Raw genomic sequence first — 21503 nt, 5'->3', positions numbered from 1 at the left:
AAAATCAAATGGTAGAAGGAGACACTTATATATAATGCAGCAGAACCCGAGAAGCTGCGCTCATCTTCTGTCTGTGTTTATTTATTTTTAATGCTATTTGGAAATTTTACCTGTAGAGCATAAAACATTTTGCCAGAGCAATGAAGCAGGTTTGTGTTTTATACAGTTAACTTTCCGGTTTCGAATGAGCAGCTGAGTAGCCATAACGATACTGAATCATCTGGCGTTAGGCTATAAAGTAATAATTGTTTGTCTTGATTTGAAATGTTTCATCTAAAGTATAACTTCAGTCTTACAACTCAAGACTTTTGACTTTTCTCTTTCTGTACACTTGTTTTTTCTCTTTCACCTATTAACACCTCCACCCTCCCACCTTGTCTTTGTCTTGCGGTCTCTTCCTGTTGTTGAATTCCATCCTTCATTCTTTTCCCCGCTGTCTGTCCGTCCTTCCCTCCTGACCGCGCTGTGGCAACAGTCGGTTATGGGGTTGGGGTGTCGACGGACTGTCAAAGCAACCCCCTGCCCCTACTCCTCTTCCTCAGCCTAACTCCACCTCTGCTGCCCCTTCTTTCAGGGTCCTGCGCAGAGCACCCTCACCCAGGTAATTGGGTGGGATGAAAAAACAAAAAAAGAGATGAAGCCAGAGCCAATGTCATCTACAATCTCAATTTTTTGCTGATTATATTAAATATCACCACTTACACGCAAAAACATTACTTCATTTATGTAGATTATTTTTGTGTGTGAATAACACATTATGGGCTGATTTGCTAATGCTGCATTCGAGGATGGTCGGAAGTCGGATTTATCCGAGTTGGTTTTTCCCACTTCTGACCTCAAAGTGTTCGAGGTGAAGGTAAACAACCAAAATGGCGGAAAGTGATAAATTGCTTTTTATTGGGGTTCTCAAAACTCAATATTCGCAAAAGAAGAACAGATGGCATGTCCGTTTTGCGCATTTTCAGTAAATTGGCATAACAAATTCAAAACAATTGGATGGAAACCCATTGATGGTTGCACACCATGTAGCTGGTTTGCACACCATGTAGCTGGTTTGCACCTGCCATTTAGTTACACTGTTTGAAGACACAAAATCGGCCAGTGAAATTTATTCCATGTTAACTCGTCACATTACGAGATATCAAATCAAATTTGTATACATTTTTCCCCACAATGTACAAAATGAACATCTTGGCAATCCTGGGTGCGCCTGGTTAGTAGCTTCCACATCTGTTTGCATGCACAAGCAAGTCTGCGCTCGTTTTTACATTCAAACCTTTCGTAAATCAGTCCCTCTTTATGCTTGTACTAACCCACCACACTTTTGGAAAAGTAAAAAATTTCAAGTTTTGCTATAATTATTTGTATGGTGACAAAACATCAACAGATTACATGTCATTTTAACATATGTCTTGTCTGATTTTGTGTTAGCGTGATGGAGTACGACACTGAGAACATGAACTCAGAGGATATTTACAGCTCACTCCGTGGCGTCACTGAAGCTATCCAGAGCTTTAGCTACCGCAGCCAGGAGGACCTGAATGAATCAGTCAGACGAGAGGGCAAGCGAGATGACGCGGTGAGTCACAACATTTGGAATAGGAAAATCATTTTTCATTAATTTTTAAGTGAATGCAAATACAGCACAGCTGCAGCATAGTTACTTCGTATCTAATCGGGTGCATTTTTATGCACTACAGAATGTATTTTTCTTGTTGTGATTTCAGTCATTAATAGCCATTTTTACTGAAGCAACCCCCTTTGCTCCCGGCTGGTTCACAGAATATTCAGTTTTATTGCTACAAAAACATGGAACCTACCAAAAGAAAGATTACAGTCTCTCCTTTAATCAGGAAAAAAAGTATGTTTGTATCTTTCCATTTTGCAGAAATTAGCATAACAATATAACTAAGTTTCATCATTATTCACAAACCTGTTGAAAACACTGGCGAAAAGAGCTTGTTGCAACATGGCCCTGGTTGGTCTCATATACTCTGCTGCCACCTTCTGGCCGTTTTTGTAATAACTACCATTGCTTTAAGCCACCTCCTCATGTCAAAAGCTGTATCAAAGCCTTCTGTATGCTCTTGCATAAAAAAATATATATATATAAAAAAAAAAAGTATAAATAAGTTTTGGGGAGTGAAGGACCCCAAGTATTTACACATTTTTGGGTTTGAATGAGGTCAGTGGCATTTATGACACTTTTCACCTCTCATGTTTAATGTTTTCTAATAGCACAGTCTATGTACAGGGTATTTGAAGAGTAACTTTAAAAAATAATTTTCATGCACCTTACACAAGATTCCCGGAAGCTGGCAAATTCTGGCACTTGCATTGAAGTATATTTGAATAGGGGTTTACTTACTTAATTACTTCCATTACCCCGTGGATCACTTCTTATATACAATAAATTGCATACATAACATTTTTAACTCTACCGACTAAGCTACATAATCACGTGATGTGTTTTTTTCCTCTGCCTTTTTATGTAAATCTTATGCATAATACCAAGTTGTGTTGACAACAAGAAATTGATTTCTATCAAAAGATGATGTTATACAACATTTGAACATGCTCTCTGTTTTCACTTGCCGTGTGGTGCTTTTATAGGCTGTGAGAGAAGGAATAGCGCCAACACCTGTTTCTGATGCTCGCCTGGGCTTGGATGTACCGGAAGGGGGTCGTACTGCTTTGGACAACAAGACTTCACTGCTCAATACGCCATCACCACGCTCCTTCGCCGGGCCACGAAGTCGGGAGTTTGCTCCTTACGGCCACGGAGAAACAATCTGTACCTACAACAAGAGTGCCCTTAAGGAGGCTGTTTTTGATGATGATGTGGAGCAATTTCGGGACTGTGAGTTCATTCTATTGATTTTTTTTATATTATCGTAATATAAAGGATTGTGCAAAGCTTTAGGCCACCTCAAGCTTTATAGATTTACTTGTGTTTTTAAAATGTTAGTGAGGATCTGGATAAAGGAACACTGCACCCTCCAGAATAATGGAACCAGCATTCTGTTAGCCATCCTCCGTAAACTATAAAGTAGCTAACTTAGAAACACATGTACACTGGAAAAAAAAAGATTTGTTGAACTAAACTAAAAAAAAAAAATGCTGTAATTTGGCATAGCCAAATTTATTAGTTTCGCTCAAATCAGATTCACGATTTGGTTGGTAGCATTATTTTCATCCATGAATCCATTATCTGAGCCGCTTATCCTGACGAGGGTCGCAGTAGGCGGGGTACACCCTGAACAGGTTGCCAGACAATCAATTGTATATAAATCAAAAACATTTATTGTACCAAAGTAAAATAAATAAATGATATGCAAGTACACCTTTGCCAGCCAGTTGCAGGGCACACATAGACCAACAACCATACCTATGGACAATTTAGGGTGTTCAATTAATCAACCATGTATGTTTGTGGGATGTGGGAGGAAACCCGATTACCCGGAGCAAACCAACGCTGGCACGGTGAGAACTCCACAAAGGAGGGCCAGTGCCTGAAACTTCTGAACTGTGTGGCGAATCTGCTAACCAGTGGACCACCGTGCCACCTGAATTTGTTAAGTCACAAGACATTAGTTAACGTAGGTCACTATGTTGGCACGCTGATAAAAAGTTGTGCGTTTAGTGCCCCTTTAAGTGGAAAATGTGACCTTTTTACCTTATACTGTACATATGAGAATTCACAATAAGAGAAAAGATCAGGAAAAAATACTTTTTTTGTATTTTAGCCAAGTTTTTTTTAGACAAGTCAAAGCTCGTGAAGCAAATTCTGTCCTCGCGTTGGAATGATGGACAGGAAAACTTAAAAGCAGTGGAAAGCTTCAAATTTTTGCCGGTGCAAATGGATCAATAGGAAATGATCTGATGTGACATGTGGGCTCTTGATATGCAAAACTCTGGTTAAAACTATATTTTAGTGTAAGTATTTATTTTAGTTGTATCCAATAGGTGTGTGATTTGTTTTTAGTTGGACTGAAAAACACACACACTTGAACCAGAAACCAAAACATTTCAATTAAATCAATATGACATTAGTTTGGTTTCCATCCACTCATTTTTATTCAAATTTTCAAGAAATGCAAAAGTAAAACTGAATGGAAGTGCTAGAAATTCGAAAAAGGGCCTAAAATTCGCAAAAACGTTTTCACGCTTAGAAAATTCGAAACAATTGGATGGAAACCTGACTATTGTACTTTGAATAAATGACACAGTTGTTTCACTTTTTTCAGTGTACAAACGAACATGCGACACAACTTCTTTCCCCACATAAACAGTTAATTCCCTGTGGGGATCTGCATTCCATTGAGGGACATTCTAGTTAACATCATTCATTAAAATTGTACAATAATAAAATTATTACAATAATATAATTATAATTGTATATGCTGTGTATTAAAACCAAATATTAGACATGTTATCATTTCTGGGACAGAACCTCATTGATTAGAATAGCAAATACAGTATACAGTACATGCAAAAATTGAAAATGCTATAATAAATTATGTAATTAACTATTCATTTAAAAAAAAAAATTGTTACTTGTTATGTTTTAAGGACATTTCAGTTAAGTTTAGGATGCTGGCACACATCAGCATTCCCCAGATTTTCACAGACAAAAAAAAAAAAAGGCTGAAAAGACTCCTCCTTGAGCTTGGCGCTCGTGTTAATTTTGTCAACGAAAAATAAACAAAAATAATTTTGTCGACACTCATTTTTCACTGGACTAAAACTTGACTAGACTAAAACCCTCATTTGCTCCAAAAAAACTTATAAATACATTGTATTTAATACTTTGCCCTTCACTCCCAAAAAACACAATTTTACGGTTTTTTTTATGTTTTGTATGCTACAACATACAGAAGGCTTTGATGCTGCCTCTGAACTGAAGAGAATGCTTGAAGCAATGGTAGTTATTACAAAAAACGGCCAGCAGGTGGCAGCAGAGTATAAGACATCAACCAGGGCCATGTTGCAAAAAAGCTATTTTCCCCAGTGTTTTCAACAGGTTTGTGAATAACGATGAAACTTAGCTATATTCTAATGCTAATTGCTGCAAAACGGAAAGAGATACAAATGTACTTTTTTCCTGATGAAAGAAGAGACCTTAATCTTTCTTTTAGGTTCCACATTTTTATAGCAATATAGTAGAACACAATATTCTGTGGGCCTTGCAAAATCAGTCAAAATCCAGTAAAACAGACAGAAGCGTAGGCGGTTGCTTCCGTGAAAATGGCTGGGATTGAATGAGATAATAATAATATCAACAAATTATTTTTATTTTTATTTTTTTGTATTCAATTTTTTTGATATAAAACATTTTTTTAAAGTAGTAAAAATAGTTACTTTACCTGGTAATGAGTTACTTTTATTATGAAGTAATTCAATTACTAACTCTTACTTACTTTTTTAAGCAAGTAATGAGTAACTATAACTAATTACTTTTTTAAACTAACATTCTCAACCAAAGCTGTCAGAATGGCACAACCTTTGCCTCAGTTTGAGCCAGGGCAAACACTGATGTGGAATATCATTTAGGACTGCTCCTTCGTTTTCACATGTAAATTATTATGAAGCATTCCTGCTTGTTGTTGTCATCACAATCTGTCTCCCATCTTCCACCTTCATGTCTTCTCCACCCCTCTCCCCTTTAGGCCGACGTAAAGAAAGTGGTGAAAACACGACTGTGCTCTCTGGTAAACATTCTGTCGCCGTCTGACTCTTTGCTGAGTGTTTGGCAAACTGACAGCTAGACTTAACGACTGTCCTAATTTTCCTTTCACTTTTTGTCTTGTTTGCTCTTGCTCATCTCCCTTAACTGACATACCTTCCTTTATCTCTGCCTGAGACGTTATGACCCTGTCCTCATTTTACTTATGGCCATTATATGCCCATTAGACAATATAGGCAAATGCTAAGGGCAGCCTCCACGAGACACCACAAATTTGAACGGAAAAAGTCACTTTCAATATAATTTCATTAAAACTTCTAGTGAAAGTTGGAAACCCTGATCTGACCATTATTCTCCTAAATGAAAGCCCAAGTTTTAAATTAGTCTTTTAGTCTTATATGATGCACAAAGACTGAAGTGTTTTATAATTGATATCCAATAGAAATGTTGGAGTGATTATTATGTTGTTTTATTATTATTGTCTATCTAATGATATGTGAATGACCTCAGCTCATGCATAAAGTAGCTTCTTTAAATAAAAATAAGTTGTTCATGTGAACTCCTTAAAATTACTGTGATGATTCAAATTATCTTTTAATTGTCCTTTAAAAAAACTTGACTTAAATGGCACAAATTAATTATTATTCATAAAAAGATCGTGCAGTAGAACAGTTCATGTAGTTTAGCCAAATATGTTTACCTTATACAACAAATATTGTTCTATCTTTTAGTGCATTGATGCAGTAATTTTATAGTGATTCATAAAGTTATTTGAAGTTAGAAAATATATACCACTATACAGTTAACAGGAGTGTAAAACTTGGGTCATATATTTGCGTTGAGGTAATTTTCAAGGTTGACGTTGGTGACCGTTACAAGACATGAAGCAACTCGTGGACTCCTGCCCATTTTGTTCATTGAACATTACAACTAGGCGGCACGGTGGCTGACTGGTTAGCACGTCTGCCTCCCAGTGCAAAGGTTGTGAGATCAAGTCCGGGCTTCGACCTTCCTGGGTGGAGTTTGCATGTTCTCCCCGTGCTTGCGTGGGTTTTCTCCGGGTACTCCGGTTTCCTCCCACTTTCCAAAAACATGCATGTCAGGTGAATTGGACACTCCAAATTGTCCATAGGTGTGATTGTGAGTATGGTTGTTCGTCTCTGTGTGCCCTGCGATTGGCTGGCAACCAGTACAGGATGTACCCCGCCTACTGCCCGAAGCCAGCTGGGATAGGCTCCAGCAACCCCGCGACCCTTGTGAGGACAAGCGGTACAGAAAATGGATGGATGGATGGATGGATGAACATTACAACTAGTCCCCATTCCCGACAAATAGTCAAATACATTTATTATTACAATATATTTATTATTGCAAAAGTGTGTTATAGTGATGCCTTTTTACAACATTGCAAGTTTTATACGGATGCACATTGTCATTAGTGATGCAGCTTTCCAGCAAATGAGACCAAAATAAAACTGCTGATGTTACACGAGCTATCCTCTGGAGCTGAACAAAATACTCCTCGCTCCTTAAGAGCAAGTGATTTGGAGTCACTCCAACTGACAGGCATATGCTCGACTCGTAGCTCTCAAAGAGGTCTGGGAGTGCCCATGCAGACTCCTTTGAGAGCTGTAGCAACCTAGCTCAGTGCTAACTCCTAATTAGCTAACTACCAAGTGTGTTCACCTCTCAAAGCAGGGAAAAGGTGGTGGTGTTTCGCAGTCCAAATGGCTCTTCCATTGTTCTCCTCTTAGCAATATGGATGGATAGATAGATAGATAGATAGATAGATAGATAGATAGATAGATAGATAGATAGATAGATAGATAGATAGATAGATAGATAGATAGATAGATAGATAGATAGATAGATAGATTATATTTGAAGTACAAATCTTAAGATAAACTATTGTTTTGCTGTCATTCTCTGTTGGTGAACAGTTGGTCAGGACAACTCTGACTTGTTGGCCGACCTGCTTAAGGAGTTGTCGAATCACAATGAGCGCTCTGAGGAACGTAAAGGCGCATTGGTGGAGCTACTGAAAATTACGCGAGAAGACAGCCTGGCTGTGTGGGATGAACATTTTAAAACTATCCTCCTCCTCCTGCTGGAGACATTGGGCGATAAAGATGTAAGTAAACTAATGTGTTAATCAAATGATGCGATTTTGAGGACACTTAGCAGCTATTATCCTCCCTTGAACCCTATTTCTGTTTCTGCCAGCATACTATCCGAGCCTTAGCGCTACGTGTGCTGAAAGAAATACTAAAGAATCAACCAGCTCGGTTCAAGAACTATGCGGAGTTAACCATCATGAAGACCCTGGAGGCTCACAAAGATTCTTACAAAGAGGTACGTTGCTCCACACAGAATGTGTAAAAATCTATTATCCTTTGTCTTTTTGAAAACTTTTTTTAGCCAAACCATCATCCTTCAAATGATGAAAAAAGTTTTTGTTCATGTGACTTTCAGGTGGTGCGTGCAGCCGAAGAGGCCGCGTCAACATTGGCTGGATCCATCTATCCAGAACAATGTGTCAAGGTGTTGTGCCCAATTGTACAGACAGCCGATTACCCGATCAACCTGGCTGCCATTAAGATGGAAACCAAAGTCATTGAACGCATTGCTAAGGACTCTCTAATTCCGCTGCTAGTGGACATCATCCCAGGACTCCTGCAGGTTTGAGACATTTTTCAGCCTTTAACTGCCCACCTAAGTCAGCTTTTTGCTGGCTTGCTGCCATATGTATAAGGGACTGAGGCGCAGAAGTGGCAAATCCAGTTCCAGAAAGTAAAACACCTGCCACAGTTTGGCTTTAGCCCCAGGTGCTAGCTCCCTAGCTAGCTCCCATAGTGCTTGTTTACCTGCTGGGGAACTAGCTAGCTAGCATCAGCTAGCATCAGAGGATAAAGCCAAACTGTGGCAGGGTTTTTACTTTCAAGTGCTAGCTAGCTAGCTCCCTAGCTAGCTCCCATGGTGCTTGGATGGATGGATGGATGAATGGATGGATGGATAGCATCAGGGCCTAAAGCCAAACTGTAGCAGGGTTTTTACTTTGGACCTGGATTTGCCACCTCTGCTGAGGCGACACTGAAGTTGACCCGGTATGCTTCACATATTGTTTCAAGAGAGAGTAACACAGGCGGGTCATAATGCTACCAGCCTTGATGAATTTCTCACTGTCCGCAAACAATTGGGGCGAAAACAATTGTCTTTGATGGGCTGCACATCTTTCTGTCTGAAAGGCTCATTTTACCAGGAAATGGCATTTATTTACTCAGCGATACATTGTGAACTCATCATTGACCTCTCACATTTTTATTGTCATTTTTATATTTTCAAACAAATATAAATGCAGACATTCATTATTGTCAGCTTCAAATCACTTATATATTAGATAGTGTTTCCCAACCCTGGTCCTTGGGGCACACTATCCAGCCTGTTTTCCATGGCTCCCGATTCCAACGCAGGTGAAGATCGTTATCAGGCTTCTCCAGAGTTTGCTGATGAGCTGTCATTGGAATCACCTGCGTTGGCAATAGGGAGACGTGGAAAACAGACTGGATTGTGTGCCCCGAGGACCAGTGTTGAGAAACACTGTATTGGATGAATTTACCTGAAGATGTATGTAAGGCTAAAGATGATGAATAATAAACACTTTACAAACACAAAAATGCATAATTAAAGGAGAAGTCAACGCAAACAAATTGTTTTTACTATTATGTTCTATGCGCCCCCCACTAGTATAAACAAGACATTCAAGTTACCTCATTCAAACCCCAAGACGTATAAATATGTTTTTTTTTTAATGTTTTGTTATGCTAGAGCATGCAGAAGGCTTTGATGCAGCTTCTAACATGAAGCGGTCACTTAAAGCAATGGTAGTTATTTTAAAAAACGGATAGCAGGTGGCAGCAGTGTATAAGCAATCAGCCAGGGCCATGTTGCAACAAGCTCTTTTTGCCAGTGTTTTCAACAGATCCATGTTTTTATAGCAATAGAACACAATATTCTGTGGGCCTTGCAAAATCAGTCAAAATCCAGTAAAACAGCTGGGAGCGAAGGGGGTTGCTTCAGTGAAAATGGCTGTGAGTGAATGAGTTGATGATAAGCAGAATCCACTCGTTTATATACATTTGCCACTTGCTGTCGATTGAAAATGATATCACAGTTGCTCAGGGTTCAGGTAATGACCAATCACGGCTCAGCTTCAGAAAACAGGTGATGATTGGTTGTTACCTGAGCCTGAACAACTTGGGACGTCAGTTAAGTCAACAGCATGTGGCAAAATGGCCGCCCACTGAGATAGATAAAATTAGTGGATTTTGATGCTTAACTTGTATGATTTCAGAGTACCATGTCTAGACTAGTGGGGGAAAATACTTGATTATTGTTTTTATTTTTATTTTTTTATTACCATTTTATGTTGCTTTATTGATGCAAGCTCAGAGTATTTTGAGAACAGCGGAGCGGCAAATGATTTGCCTTATTTTTGCCTCGAAATGTATTCCATACTTTCCCACACTCCTCATTGTCCTGTGTATGTGCACTGCATGGCGCCATTGCATGATACCTCTCTTTTCTGATTGCAGGGATATGACAACACAGAGAGCAGCGTTCGCAAGGCCAGCGTGTTCTGTCTGGTGGCTATATATTCCGTAATTGGTGAGGATCTCAAACCGCACCTGGCACAGCTCACCGGCAGCAAGGTAATGACCAATACCAGAGATTGTTTGGGCGCGCCTCAGTGGCGGGCAGTGGATTTCAGAGCTGCCGTCAGTGGTTGGGGACTTAAGGGTGTATTGTGGAGGTTAAAATTTTAATGTTGAAATTTTTTTACATCATGCATGATTAACCAATGCCCAGATGAGTACAAAGAGCCCTGACTTTTTAAGTGCACAAACTTTACAGAGCGGCTGCAGTTACAGTTTAGGCCAGAGGTGACAGTCGTGAGCTAAAAGTGCCAAACTCCACTATGCACCTAAGTGGCCTTTTCAAACTCAACAAGAGAACCTCCCTTCTTTTTTCTCTCTGTTCACGTCACAATAGCATTAATCAGATTATTCTGTATGAGTGCAACTTGTTAAACTCTGTAAAATGAGTTGTGTCCTTGTTTGTTTGCAGATGAAATTATTGAATTTGTACATCAAGCGGGCCCAGACCACAAACAGCAATAGCAGCAGTTCCTCAGATGTCTCCTGTCACAGTTAATGGAGGGATGAACGTTGCCATCCATTCAGTGGTCCCAACTGCTTGAAACATCACTTCCTCCTCTTGAAATCACATCATTTGACTGCTGTTTTCTCACGTCTAACTGTTTTCTTTTTAGTCGTCCGCCCAGCGCGTATTGTTGTGCAAACTTTGGAATGTAGTATGGATGAGGAGAGATCGCTTTTCCAACATTTAAGTATGAGATTTGGTTCAATAAAAAGCTCAGTCACCAATCAGTGAAATTAATAAATTAACTTTTAAGTGCAATGAAATAAATAGAATTTAAAACAAATACCGGTACTATATATGTATTTAAAAGAAAGAAAACATTAGTACTTAACTGTAATGACATTTCAGGTAATATTTTAATTAAATTGAGGCACAGAGAAGCTCCTGCATTGAATGTTTTTTATTTTATTGTAATCATTTTCAATCGAGAGGCTTCAATTAAATGAATCCCCTCTGTGTAAAAAGTACAGTTTTATGTTCAACTTGCTTTTCTCAAGATAGAATGGTTTGTGATGTTGCTGGATGGAAGTAACGAGTGAAAAGAAAGTCTGAAGCTTTGTAAATACTGCAAATGTCTTTTCTAGCTTGGAGTTGGGAGAGACCAACAATCTGACGCTGTAGCTATGTTCATGTCATGCACACAGTAAAGTTTCTTTAAGAGGGACTGGCATGTACAAAACTGTAAACTATCAGCTTATGAAAACTGTGAATCTGTTGGGGGGGGGGGGCTGACTCTTGTAAAGATGCAGTCAGTATTCTCCTGTCTATGATCATCTGAAACCCCACAAGAAGTTCATTTGTATATACACTTTTCGACCACTGCTTTGCAGCATTTTTGCTAACTGTAAGTTGCCTATGTCAATCTTTTGCACGTTAGCCTGTACTTAACTTGCAGCACGTCGCCTGTGCTGTGTGAAGGTGCCCAGGTTTTTGGCTGTTCAAGTGCACTTGCAACATTGTATTACTCATTACTTCAATATAGGGCACCAACCGTTTTAGTCTTTGGCGGTGCATTTGATCGGCACGCCATTCAAACGGATTGTTTTCACTTTAGCATTATATTTATGGGAAGGTATCAACAGGTATGAAAAAGCTTTAAATGTGTGGAAAGTCGACTACTTTTCTTGGGTTAAATGTGATTATATGGAATACGATCCAGCTTTTATGACAAACATATTACTGATTTAGGATTTGAAATTCAGCTGCTGTACAAAGCCTCTCTACTTGATGTGACGAGTAATATCACTGAGAATCCCACGCCCATTTTTTCGCCTCAACTAAATGAATGTATACAAGTTCCTTTTGTTAGAATATCACATTAGTTTAGAGGTACTGAAACACTGGCCAATGTCTTCTTTAATTTGACTTCCTTTGACAATAATTGCCAAGCCTGTTTGCTGTCAAATAGAAAATCGTATGTCAAATCTGTACTCTGTGTAAGGGGGAGTTGATTATCACTATGTCCATACACAGGTGAGGCAGTATTCCAATCACAAACAATTAACTTTTGTTATTTTGCCATGCAAAATGTGTGCTCATATTTATTTGACTTAATATTTTATTTCCTCAAACTGTACAGAAGGACGTTTTTGGTTAACAGCCACCCTTGATAGACTTGTAACAATAGAAATTGTTTGCTCGAGTAATAAACAGACTTGATGATCTGGAAATTCTCTTGCCGTTTATTTCACGTTGATCAACTTGCAAACATGTTTCTAAGCATGCTGAACCTTGCTCTATTTCTCACTTGAGGTTACTTGTCTTCATGGCCATTTACAAGCACGTGCATCCATCCTACGATGGCACTCTTACTATAATGCTGATTGACATTAACTGGTTAGTAAACAACAATTAGAGATTCAAAGCAATCATTTATTTTGAATCCATTGTGGTCTTTAAAGACTCGAGCATTGTCATTGTTGTTGTGCTGTTTGAGAAGTGTTAGAAAACGATCCTTTAGTTTTCTGCGTGTTCCCTTTGTCCCGGGTAATGAGAAAGTTGATTTCTGAATACAGACTGGAGATCGGCGAACAGGTCCTTCGAAGGATTTATTTTACAGAAATTTCTGGACACAGACAAGTTTACAGACAAAACGCTGCAGTTCCTCTTGCCAGTGTCGATCCCTCCCAATTGCAGTCGTCTTATACTTTCAGCATAGCGGTCCCCCCAAACCCCTCCCCTCTCACCTTTCTCCTTTCTCACCAGTGCTGCCCTTAAGCCCCACCCCTACCCCCTCTCCCAAGACAGACAGTACTCAATACACATTGGCAGATGGCCGATTGATGTGGAAATATAGTAGGTCTCAGACAAAATGGCACCTTTGCAACAAATAAAACTTTACAAAGGAATCATTTTTAACACATTTTGTTCCCCCAACCAGATGGCTAATTGCGTGTGAAAAGGAAGGAAGAATCTTCAAACGTTCCGTCACATTATTACACTCATCAAGCTTTGCTGAGGAAATTAAAGCAGTTATGACTAAATCTAAACAGTTATAACTAAAATCAAACAGTTATAATTAAATCTGGGCAGAAGACTGTCAACAGAAGCAATAATGAGACTTGGTTTGAGTATCAGATTAACTTTTAGTGCACTTGTCTTCACATAACACCAGTACAGAGTCACACGTATCCTTACACTCCTCAAGCCTATAGTACGCTGTGTATCACTCCGCCTAGAGGCAGTAAACTAGTTCCAGTTACATATCACAACAATTGTCATCTGATTGCTTCTGTACCTGACTGTTTAAACAGTCTGTACTGTTTAAACAGTCAGGTACAGAAGCAATCAGATGACAATGCTTGAGTCTTTAAGGACCACAATGGATTCTAAATAAATGATTGCTTTGAATCTCTAATTGTTGTTTACTAACCAGTTGATGTCAATCGGCATGATAGTAAGAGGAGTGCCATCGTAGGATGGATGCACGTGCTTGTAAATGGCCATGAAGACAACAGTTTTTTTGTTTTTAAATGCTTTATTTAACAAATTGAAATCACATGGCAAACAAACATCATTATAGTACACAACAATCTCACAATAACAATAAAGGAAAAAATAATAAAGTAAAATAAAAAAATATGCCAGGGGTCTTAAATTTAAGAAAAATTAAAAACATCAAAATGAGAACACAAATTTAAGGTCTTGATAGCCTTCTTATTTTTGGAAGTTGAGATGGACTGTAAATATACATCCATCTCTTTCAAAAAATTTGGTTTCGACTTTACACATTTACATTTATGAATATAAAACTTAGCAAGATAAATTAAAAGATTAATCAAATAATATTTTTCAAATAAATTGTCATAGTTCAAAAATCCAAACAAAACATTCGGTAAGGAAAGCTCAAAATTACAAAAGATATTGTCCAAAATAAATTTGCAAATGCCTTGCCATAGCTTGCGAGCATAAGAACATTTCCAAAACAGATGGACAAGAGTCTCTGATTGGGAGCCACAGAAGGAGCAGTTCAGATCCATATCATAACCAAATTTAACAAAAAAAGATTTCATAGGAAAACAACGATGAATAATTTTAAAAGGCACTTCCTTTACCTTGTTCACAAAAATAATTTTTGAGGCATTGTCCAAACTTTTTTCCAACATAAATTCTTTACACGACAGTTCCAGTATGATATTACAGGTGACACAGACGCAATATCAGATTGGAAAAGAGCACGGATTTTGCGATTGTTTTTATGACAGGAAGGGTTGAAACATAATCTACCAATTGGTGATTCAGTGATATCAGCAATAGGAGTGTCAGCTACAACACCAATGTGACCCCCATACAGCATTAATACACCAGAAGGAATAGCATCAAAAACTACAGCAAATTGTTTAGGCGTCACAGGCTATAGAAAGTGTAGAAGAAATTCCTCATAAGTAAATAACACTCCTCTGCTGTTAAATAATTGATTCACCCAGATGATTTTATGATCAAACCAAGTCTTTAAAAAAAATGGATTTGTTCTTGTAACAAATCTATTCCAAATAGAGTAGCGGTGTGGTGAAAAGTTATGCTTGTAGATGAGTGACCAAGCAAGCAATGCCTGCTTATGGAAGTTAGATAAGCGAATGGGGATTCTTTCAATTTTATAATTACATGACAACAGAAATCTTAATCCACCAATTTTGGAAAAAACATAGTTCGAAATACAGTTCCACATTGAGTCAGGATTATTCAGAAAATACCTAATCCAGTTAATTTTAAATGTATTATTTAAGGAGTCAAAATTTAATAAGTTAAGTCCCCCTTTCTCATACGTATTCATAACCACTGATTTTTTAATGTAATGTAATTTTATTCTTCCATAAAAAATTGAAAAGCATATGGTCTATGTCTTTAATGGTCTTATTATCGACATACAATTTAAGGGCAGCATAAGTATGTCTGGAAATACCTTCTGCTTTACTTATCAAGGTTCTACCCCTTAAAGACAAATCTCTAAGAAGCCATATATTAAATCTTTTTTTTTTTTTCAATAATCGGAGCAAAATTTTGGGAATTTATGTTTTTTTTAATCTTTAATGATAGCTATTCCTAAATATGTAACCGTGTCTTTGACAGGAATGTTCAAAATCGAGCCAACAGCAGAGTCTTTCACTGCCATAAACTCACATTTATTTACATTCAGGTATAGTCCAGAAGCCCTAGAGAACACATTTATGATATCCAGAGCAGATGCTATCTGGTCAGAGTTTCTGAGAAAAAGAGTGGTATCATTGACTAATAAATATTTCCTTTCTTTAATTCCTTTTAAAGTGCTTGACTTAATATGGTTAGCTAGAAGTTGCGTAACGATGAGGAAGAGGTAAGGAGAAATTGGACATCCTTGTCGGATTCCCCGTTAAATGGCAAAAGGAGTGGTACCAGTACTCAATTTAATAGAACTGTTATTATTAGCATATAGTGTGCGAATAGCTTTACGAAAAAAATTACCAAAACCAAATTTATTTAAGGATTTAAAAATAAACTCGTGTTCCACTGAATCAAACGCTTTATAAAAATCCAGAAATAGAATATAACTATTGTCATTAATTAATTCAGAAATATCTAAAAAGTCTTAATACCAGTCTAATGTTATTAGCTATATGCCTATTATTCATAAACCCGGACTGATATTCATCTATGAAAGCATTCAAAACTAATTTAAGTCGTTTGGCAAGAGCAATTGCTAATATCTTATAATCATTATTCAAAAGACAAATCAGACGCCAATTTTCAAGAGAAATCTTTTTTTGGTTTAGGAATAAGTGTAATTAGACCTTGGGTTAAAGTAGGAGGGAGCGATCCATTATTAATACTACTAAAGGGGGTCAACTGCTCCGCAAATATCTTATAGAATTCTGACACTATTCCATCGACCCCAGGAGATTTATTTAGTTTAAGACTTTTGATGGAATCCGTAATTTCTAGAAGAGTCAAAGGAGCATCACACTTCTATCTGCGATATCAATTCTATTCACCTCAATCGAATCTAAAAAGTCATGCACTCCTATTACAATACTGAGAGGTATACAACTTACTATAAAAATTAGAACAGTATGTAGCAATTCGTCTAGGATCATCACAAAGAACATTGTCAATTTTAAATTGTCGGATAGTGTTATTTTGAGACTGTGACTTTTCTAATCTAAAAAAGTATGCCGAATTTCTCTCCCCCTCTTCCTTCCATTTTTGCCTCGATCTTATAAAGGCACCTTTTGCTCTAAGCATATATAAATTGTCAAGCTTACTTTGGTTTTCTGTAAGTGTTTCTTTTTCAATAATAGATAGACAATCAGGTGATTTCTGAGAAAGCGATGTTACGATAGAAATAATCTCCTCTTCCTCTAATCTTCTCCGTTTAACTAAATCAGAGCTGTATTTTCTTACAAATTTAGCAACTTCAAATTTCAAAAGTTCCCACTTAACACTATATTTGTTATCAGCTTGGGCCTCATTCCAATATTTCTGAATCAGTGTTTTAATTTAGACTCTCACCTCATCATAATTCAAAATAGCACTATTCATCTTCCAATATGAGGGAATATGGCAAGGAGAAGGAAATAAAGAAATGCAGACATGTACAGCTTTGTGATCAGTTAAAGGAGTGGCCAGAATTTGTGTCGTAGTGTTCTCTCTAAGACTACTGGACATCAACCAGTAAGTAGTCAATCCTGGACTGTAAAGTGCCTGATTTGTTAGACCATGTAAATACTCTCTCAGTTGGGAATTTCTCTCTCCAAATATCAATTAAGTCAAATCTTTGCATAAAAAGCTTCAAATAACAGTCAGAATTTTTGTTTTGCCTTGGAGGCCATCGATCTAAAGAGCTATCAAGAGCAATATTAAAATCACCGCCAATTAAAAGTAAAGCATTCAGGAATTTATGTAACCATACCAAACAAAAGTTTTTGCTGAATTGTGTAAGATAAATTCTTGTTTTCCTTTCTGGAATTGTATCCATAAACAATTACAATCATTAAAATAATCTTGTTAAAGTTAATAACTTGACATATATAATGACCCTTATCATCAAAATCAGAGTGAAGTATATTACCTGTGAAGTTATTTTTCAGAGGGGGGGGGGGGTTCAATGAAACCATAACCACCAATAAAGTAAGCTGCTTTTCCTTCCTTGTGAGCCGCTTCAATCATTGGCCAGAATTTCTTCCGGTTTTCTCTGTAGATCTTGCAAAGGTCCTCAGCGAAACGCAGGCCGTCGTGCAGGTATCGTGAGTTCTTAGCAGCCTTCCACAACGCCGCCCTATGAACCCGAGTTGAAAACTGGATAATGACGCTTCTGGACCTCGATGAATTCTTGGAGCCAAGGCGATGGACGGTGTCAATCACTTCTGGCAGACGCTTTTTATCCTTGGGCAAGACAGCCTGGCAGATTTTGATCACTTCCATTTGGACCTGCAGATTCTCGATGGATTCCGTGGAGTATGCCGTTGATTCACAGATTCCAGCGCCGAGAATATCTTTCCATGTCAGCAACTCTCTTTTCCAAACTGTCAGCACGTTTCTTCTCTTCTAGGTAGAGCTGCTCAACCTGAGCAATTTTACTTTTCATTGAGTTAATTTCCTCTCCGATGGGGTGGACCTCCTTCTTCAGCAACGTAATTTCAGCTTTGTTTTCTTGAATTAGTGACTCAAGCTTATCGGACCTCATGTTAATCAGCTGTACAAGTGAGGCAATGATACTCTGAACATTATTGGAGTTACCGAATTCACTGCTGATGTCGTCACATTTGCCTATTTTAACAGGAGGTGACTTACTTAGGGTAATTGGATTCTCATCAAATTCGTCTTCATTCATCACCTTGAGAGACAAATCTTCTTTCAACGCATAATCGTGGCAACTGTCCATAAGAATATTGCGATTAGCATTAGCCGCCTAAGCTGAAACTTCTTCGCTGCAGTATGTCAAGGCCTTCTCGTTACCAGAACGCGTTTTCCTCTTTTCAGTGCCAAAGCTCGGCATCTTACTCATCATTTCACACACAAACAAGCAGAGTCAACTTTTTAACGTTCTATCTTTCCAGGGGCAGATGATCTATAACATTTCACCATACAGAAATAGCGTTGGTAGCAGAGCTCGGTAAAACGCGTCCTCTCAAGGTGCCATCTTGGCCAACCTTGAATCTCTAATTATTATTTCCTAACCAGTTAATGTAAATCGACATTATAGTAAGAAGAGTGTCATCGTAGGATGGATGAACGTGCTTGTAAATGGCTATGAAGACAAGAAAGCAAGGCAAGCCTCCATAGCATTCCTAAAGGGACGATCAAAACTCTTGAATGCGTCTGGTGACGAGAGCACGGCGTAGGAGGGAGGGACTCTCCCGATCGCATGTCGTTTCTTTTAGAAACGCTACGAGGCTTAACTTGCTTTCTTTATAGCCGTTTCACATTGCTCGGCAGAGAGCCAGCCGCCATTCTACGTCACTACGCACGGAATGTGTTGCGACGTAAATAACAATGGCGGCATACGTCCAAATAAAGTTTCTACAAAACGTATTCAACTGGAAATTATTTTTGAAAAATTAATCTAATAGTTACGTTAGTAAGAACCAAATAAATGATATAGAGCAAGCTTGTTATTACAGTCGGGGTTCCTTTTAACATAAATTCAAAACAGTTTATAAAAAGTTTTAGGCATGAGAATTGTTTAAACTGTTCACAAATACCTTTTAAATGGGGCTGCTCTTTAAAGCAGTGGTCCTCAACCCTGGTCCTCGGGGACCGGTATCCAACCTGTTTTCCATGTCTCCTACAGCCAACACAGGTGGGAATCGTTATCAGGCTTCTCCAGAGCTTGCTAATTAGCTGATGATATGAATCACCTGTGTTGGCTGCGGGAGACATGGAAAACAGGTTGGATAACGGTCCCCGAGGACCAGGGTTGAGGACCACTGCTTTAAAGCATAACTCAACACTTAATCAACTTTTTTTTGGTGCTGATTAACTGTATAAACTGGTGTCTACAAATGCTGTCTACATGTCCTGTTCATTATTTTTACATTTTAGTACATGTTTGTTTAAAGCTTGATTTGGGGGCAAAATCCGTGTGTTTGGTGCTACCTTAAGGTTAAACACTGAAATATACACAATTTGGCTGTTTGTTCTCTCATTACACGAGATGATACATACTAGGAGAATTCAACAGGAAGACTCCTTTAAAGGATTTCTGAACAGGAAGTGAGACTCTTGCTCCGCCCCTCACTAAGATTTGAAAACGGCGCTCAAAGTGGATGTTGCCTGGAGGACCGTTGGGTTGCGAATAGGAAGAGGGTTGGGTGCGGTCTGGCTGTGATTGACAGCAGCAACTCACGAAATAGTAATTTAAGGAGGCGTGTACGAGAATGAGCCGGTGGGTGGCGGGGGCGACTAGTTTATCTCAGTGTTTAACCCTAAAGTGGCACCAAACATGGTTTTTGCCCCCAAATCAAGCTTTAAACAAACATGTACTAAAATGTAAAAATAATGACCAGGACATGTAGACAGCATTTGTAGACCCCAGTTTATACAGCAATAAAAAAGTTGATTGAGTGTTGAGTTATGCTTTAACAACAATGGACTTTGCACGTTTAATTTATTTCAATTGGCAATTCCGAACATCCAGGCATTTCTAATATTTCCGCAGTGCACCAAAATGCAAATGCTTCCTTTACACGGGGAAAACAAACGGCATATTGGATTGCTTTTGCCTATGACTAGCTTACAAACCAGACAGATTGTTATCGTAGTCAAATAACATTTCATCACATTTTGTAATCAAAAGAATCCTCACAAATCAAATTACAGCGATCCAAAGTCCAATGCTTATCAATGGACGGAGAGGTTATTTTCATGCCATTTTGACTTGTGATGTAAACTCTGTATACTTGCCTTTGTCCCCTGTAATATACAGTAAGAGAAGGATCCATTGGGGTGAACATCGTCCACAAAAAGGTCTAGCTTCAGACTCATGGGCGAGTGGAGCTCCACAGGAAACATGTTGCCTCCACTAGAACGAAGCTCGACGTACACACTGACTAATAGTTGTTTGATTTTCGCTATAAGATTGTCTTATCGTTTGTGTATTATTACAGTATATTATTGTCACTGGGTGTTACATCCTCAAATTTGTTTTCAATGACATTTTCATTTATTGTATACCCGTACATTTAGTTAAAGGGACTGCAACATTAATAATCAACTTTTTGGAGCTTTTAGCCATGTTAAAATGCTCATTCCTCACCAAAAACATGACCAAAGTTGGGTTTTCCTCCATTCGCCCCTGTATGAGAAATTCTAGGTTATTCTGCTCTCCAAGCACCAGCCCCTCCCAACCTGAGAAAACGAGCTGTTGGCACGGTTTGACTTCATTGCGTGCGGCCTCACCCCCGCACCGCCTCTGCGGACTAAACGCACGCCCACTTTCTCTGAGACTTCCCTCCATAGAATAATGACAAAAGTAGCCTTTATCAATAAACATTCAACATTGAATTTAAATAAATGGATGGTGTAGTGGATAGTGCCCTCGCCCCATAAGCAATAGGGCACGAGTTTGCGACCTGCTGTGGTGCTTCTTTTCTCTTCCTTTAACATCTCTGCTCCCCTTCTCTTCCATGATTTCTTGCGGCACGGACCCGTTTTGTTTCAAATATTTATTCAAGAATTGCTGGCTTGCGTGACTAAACACAGAGATCTAGCAGCCCGTGAAATTTAGTCAATTTTAAAAATCGGCTTAAAACCTATCTGTATGTTTCGTGGGCGTTGCGCGAAGCAGCCAGCTCGGACGACGTCATGAGAGGGGCGCTGCAGGCGCACTGAACCGAGCGTTTGACTTCCGGGTAAGAAAAATAGCCACCGAAATAACTCATATTTCATAAGAAATTACATCACGATTGTGTCAAAGGTAAGATTTCATCATTATATGCCTATAGTTAACTGTGGAAGGGCTTACAATACCATGATGTAGTCCCTTTAAGTTAATTTACATTAATTTTGCCATATTCATATTTAGTTTGTTTCCACCTAAATAAAAAGTTATGATGTTATTAATATCAATTGTGAGTTATTCCAAAGTTTTCAAATACTTGCATTTGAGCCATACGTTTTAAAA

General features: G+C 38.4%; 1 protein-coding gene across 20 annotated transcripts in view; it reads left to right on the top strand.

The window, feature by feature from the left end:
• Nucleotides 1-12576, top strand: part of clasp1a (cytoplasmic linker associated protein 1a) — an 85289-nt gene extending 72713 nt beyond the window's left edge. For 16 of the 20 annotated variants that reach the window (XM_086090531.1, XM_086090520.1, XM_086090530.1 and 13 more), the window contains 9 exons: nt 476-601; nt 1432-1579; nt 2614-2860; nt 5670-5711; nt 7627-7817; nt 7910-8038; nt 8159-8365; nt 10279-10395; nt 10811-12576. In XM_086090531.1, coding sequence (XP_085946657.1) covers nt 476-601; nt 1432-1579; nt 2614-2860; nt 5670-5711; nt 7627-7817; nt 7910-8038; nt 8159-8365; nt 10279-10395; nt 10811-10897 — 1294 coding nt within the window. In that variant the 3' untranslated portion in view covers nt 10898-12576. The remainder of the gene's footprint in view (nt 1-475; nt 602-1431; nt 1580-2613; nt 2861-5669; nt 5712-7626; nt 7818-7909; nt 8039-8158; nt 8366-10278; nt 10396-10810) is intronic. The other 4 variants (XM_086090535.1, XM_086090519.1, XM_086090526.1 and 1 more) reach the window with 3 other exon arrangements.
• The last annotated feature ends 8927 nt before the right edge of the window (nt 12577-21503 follow it).

The sequence above is a fragment of the Leptonotus elevatus genome, chromosome 12, assembly GCF_054856555.1.
Source record: "Leptonotus elevatus isolate MCC_2025b chromosome 12, RoL_Lele_1.0, whole genome shotgun sequence".
NCBI classification, from domain to species: Eukaryota; Metazoa; Chordata; class Actinopteri; order Syngnathiformes; family Syngnathidae; genus Leptonotus; species Leptonotus elevatus.
Note: the sequence above shows the minus strand (reverse complement) of the source record. Positions and strands in the feature narration are given on the sequence as shown.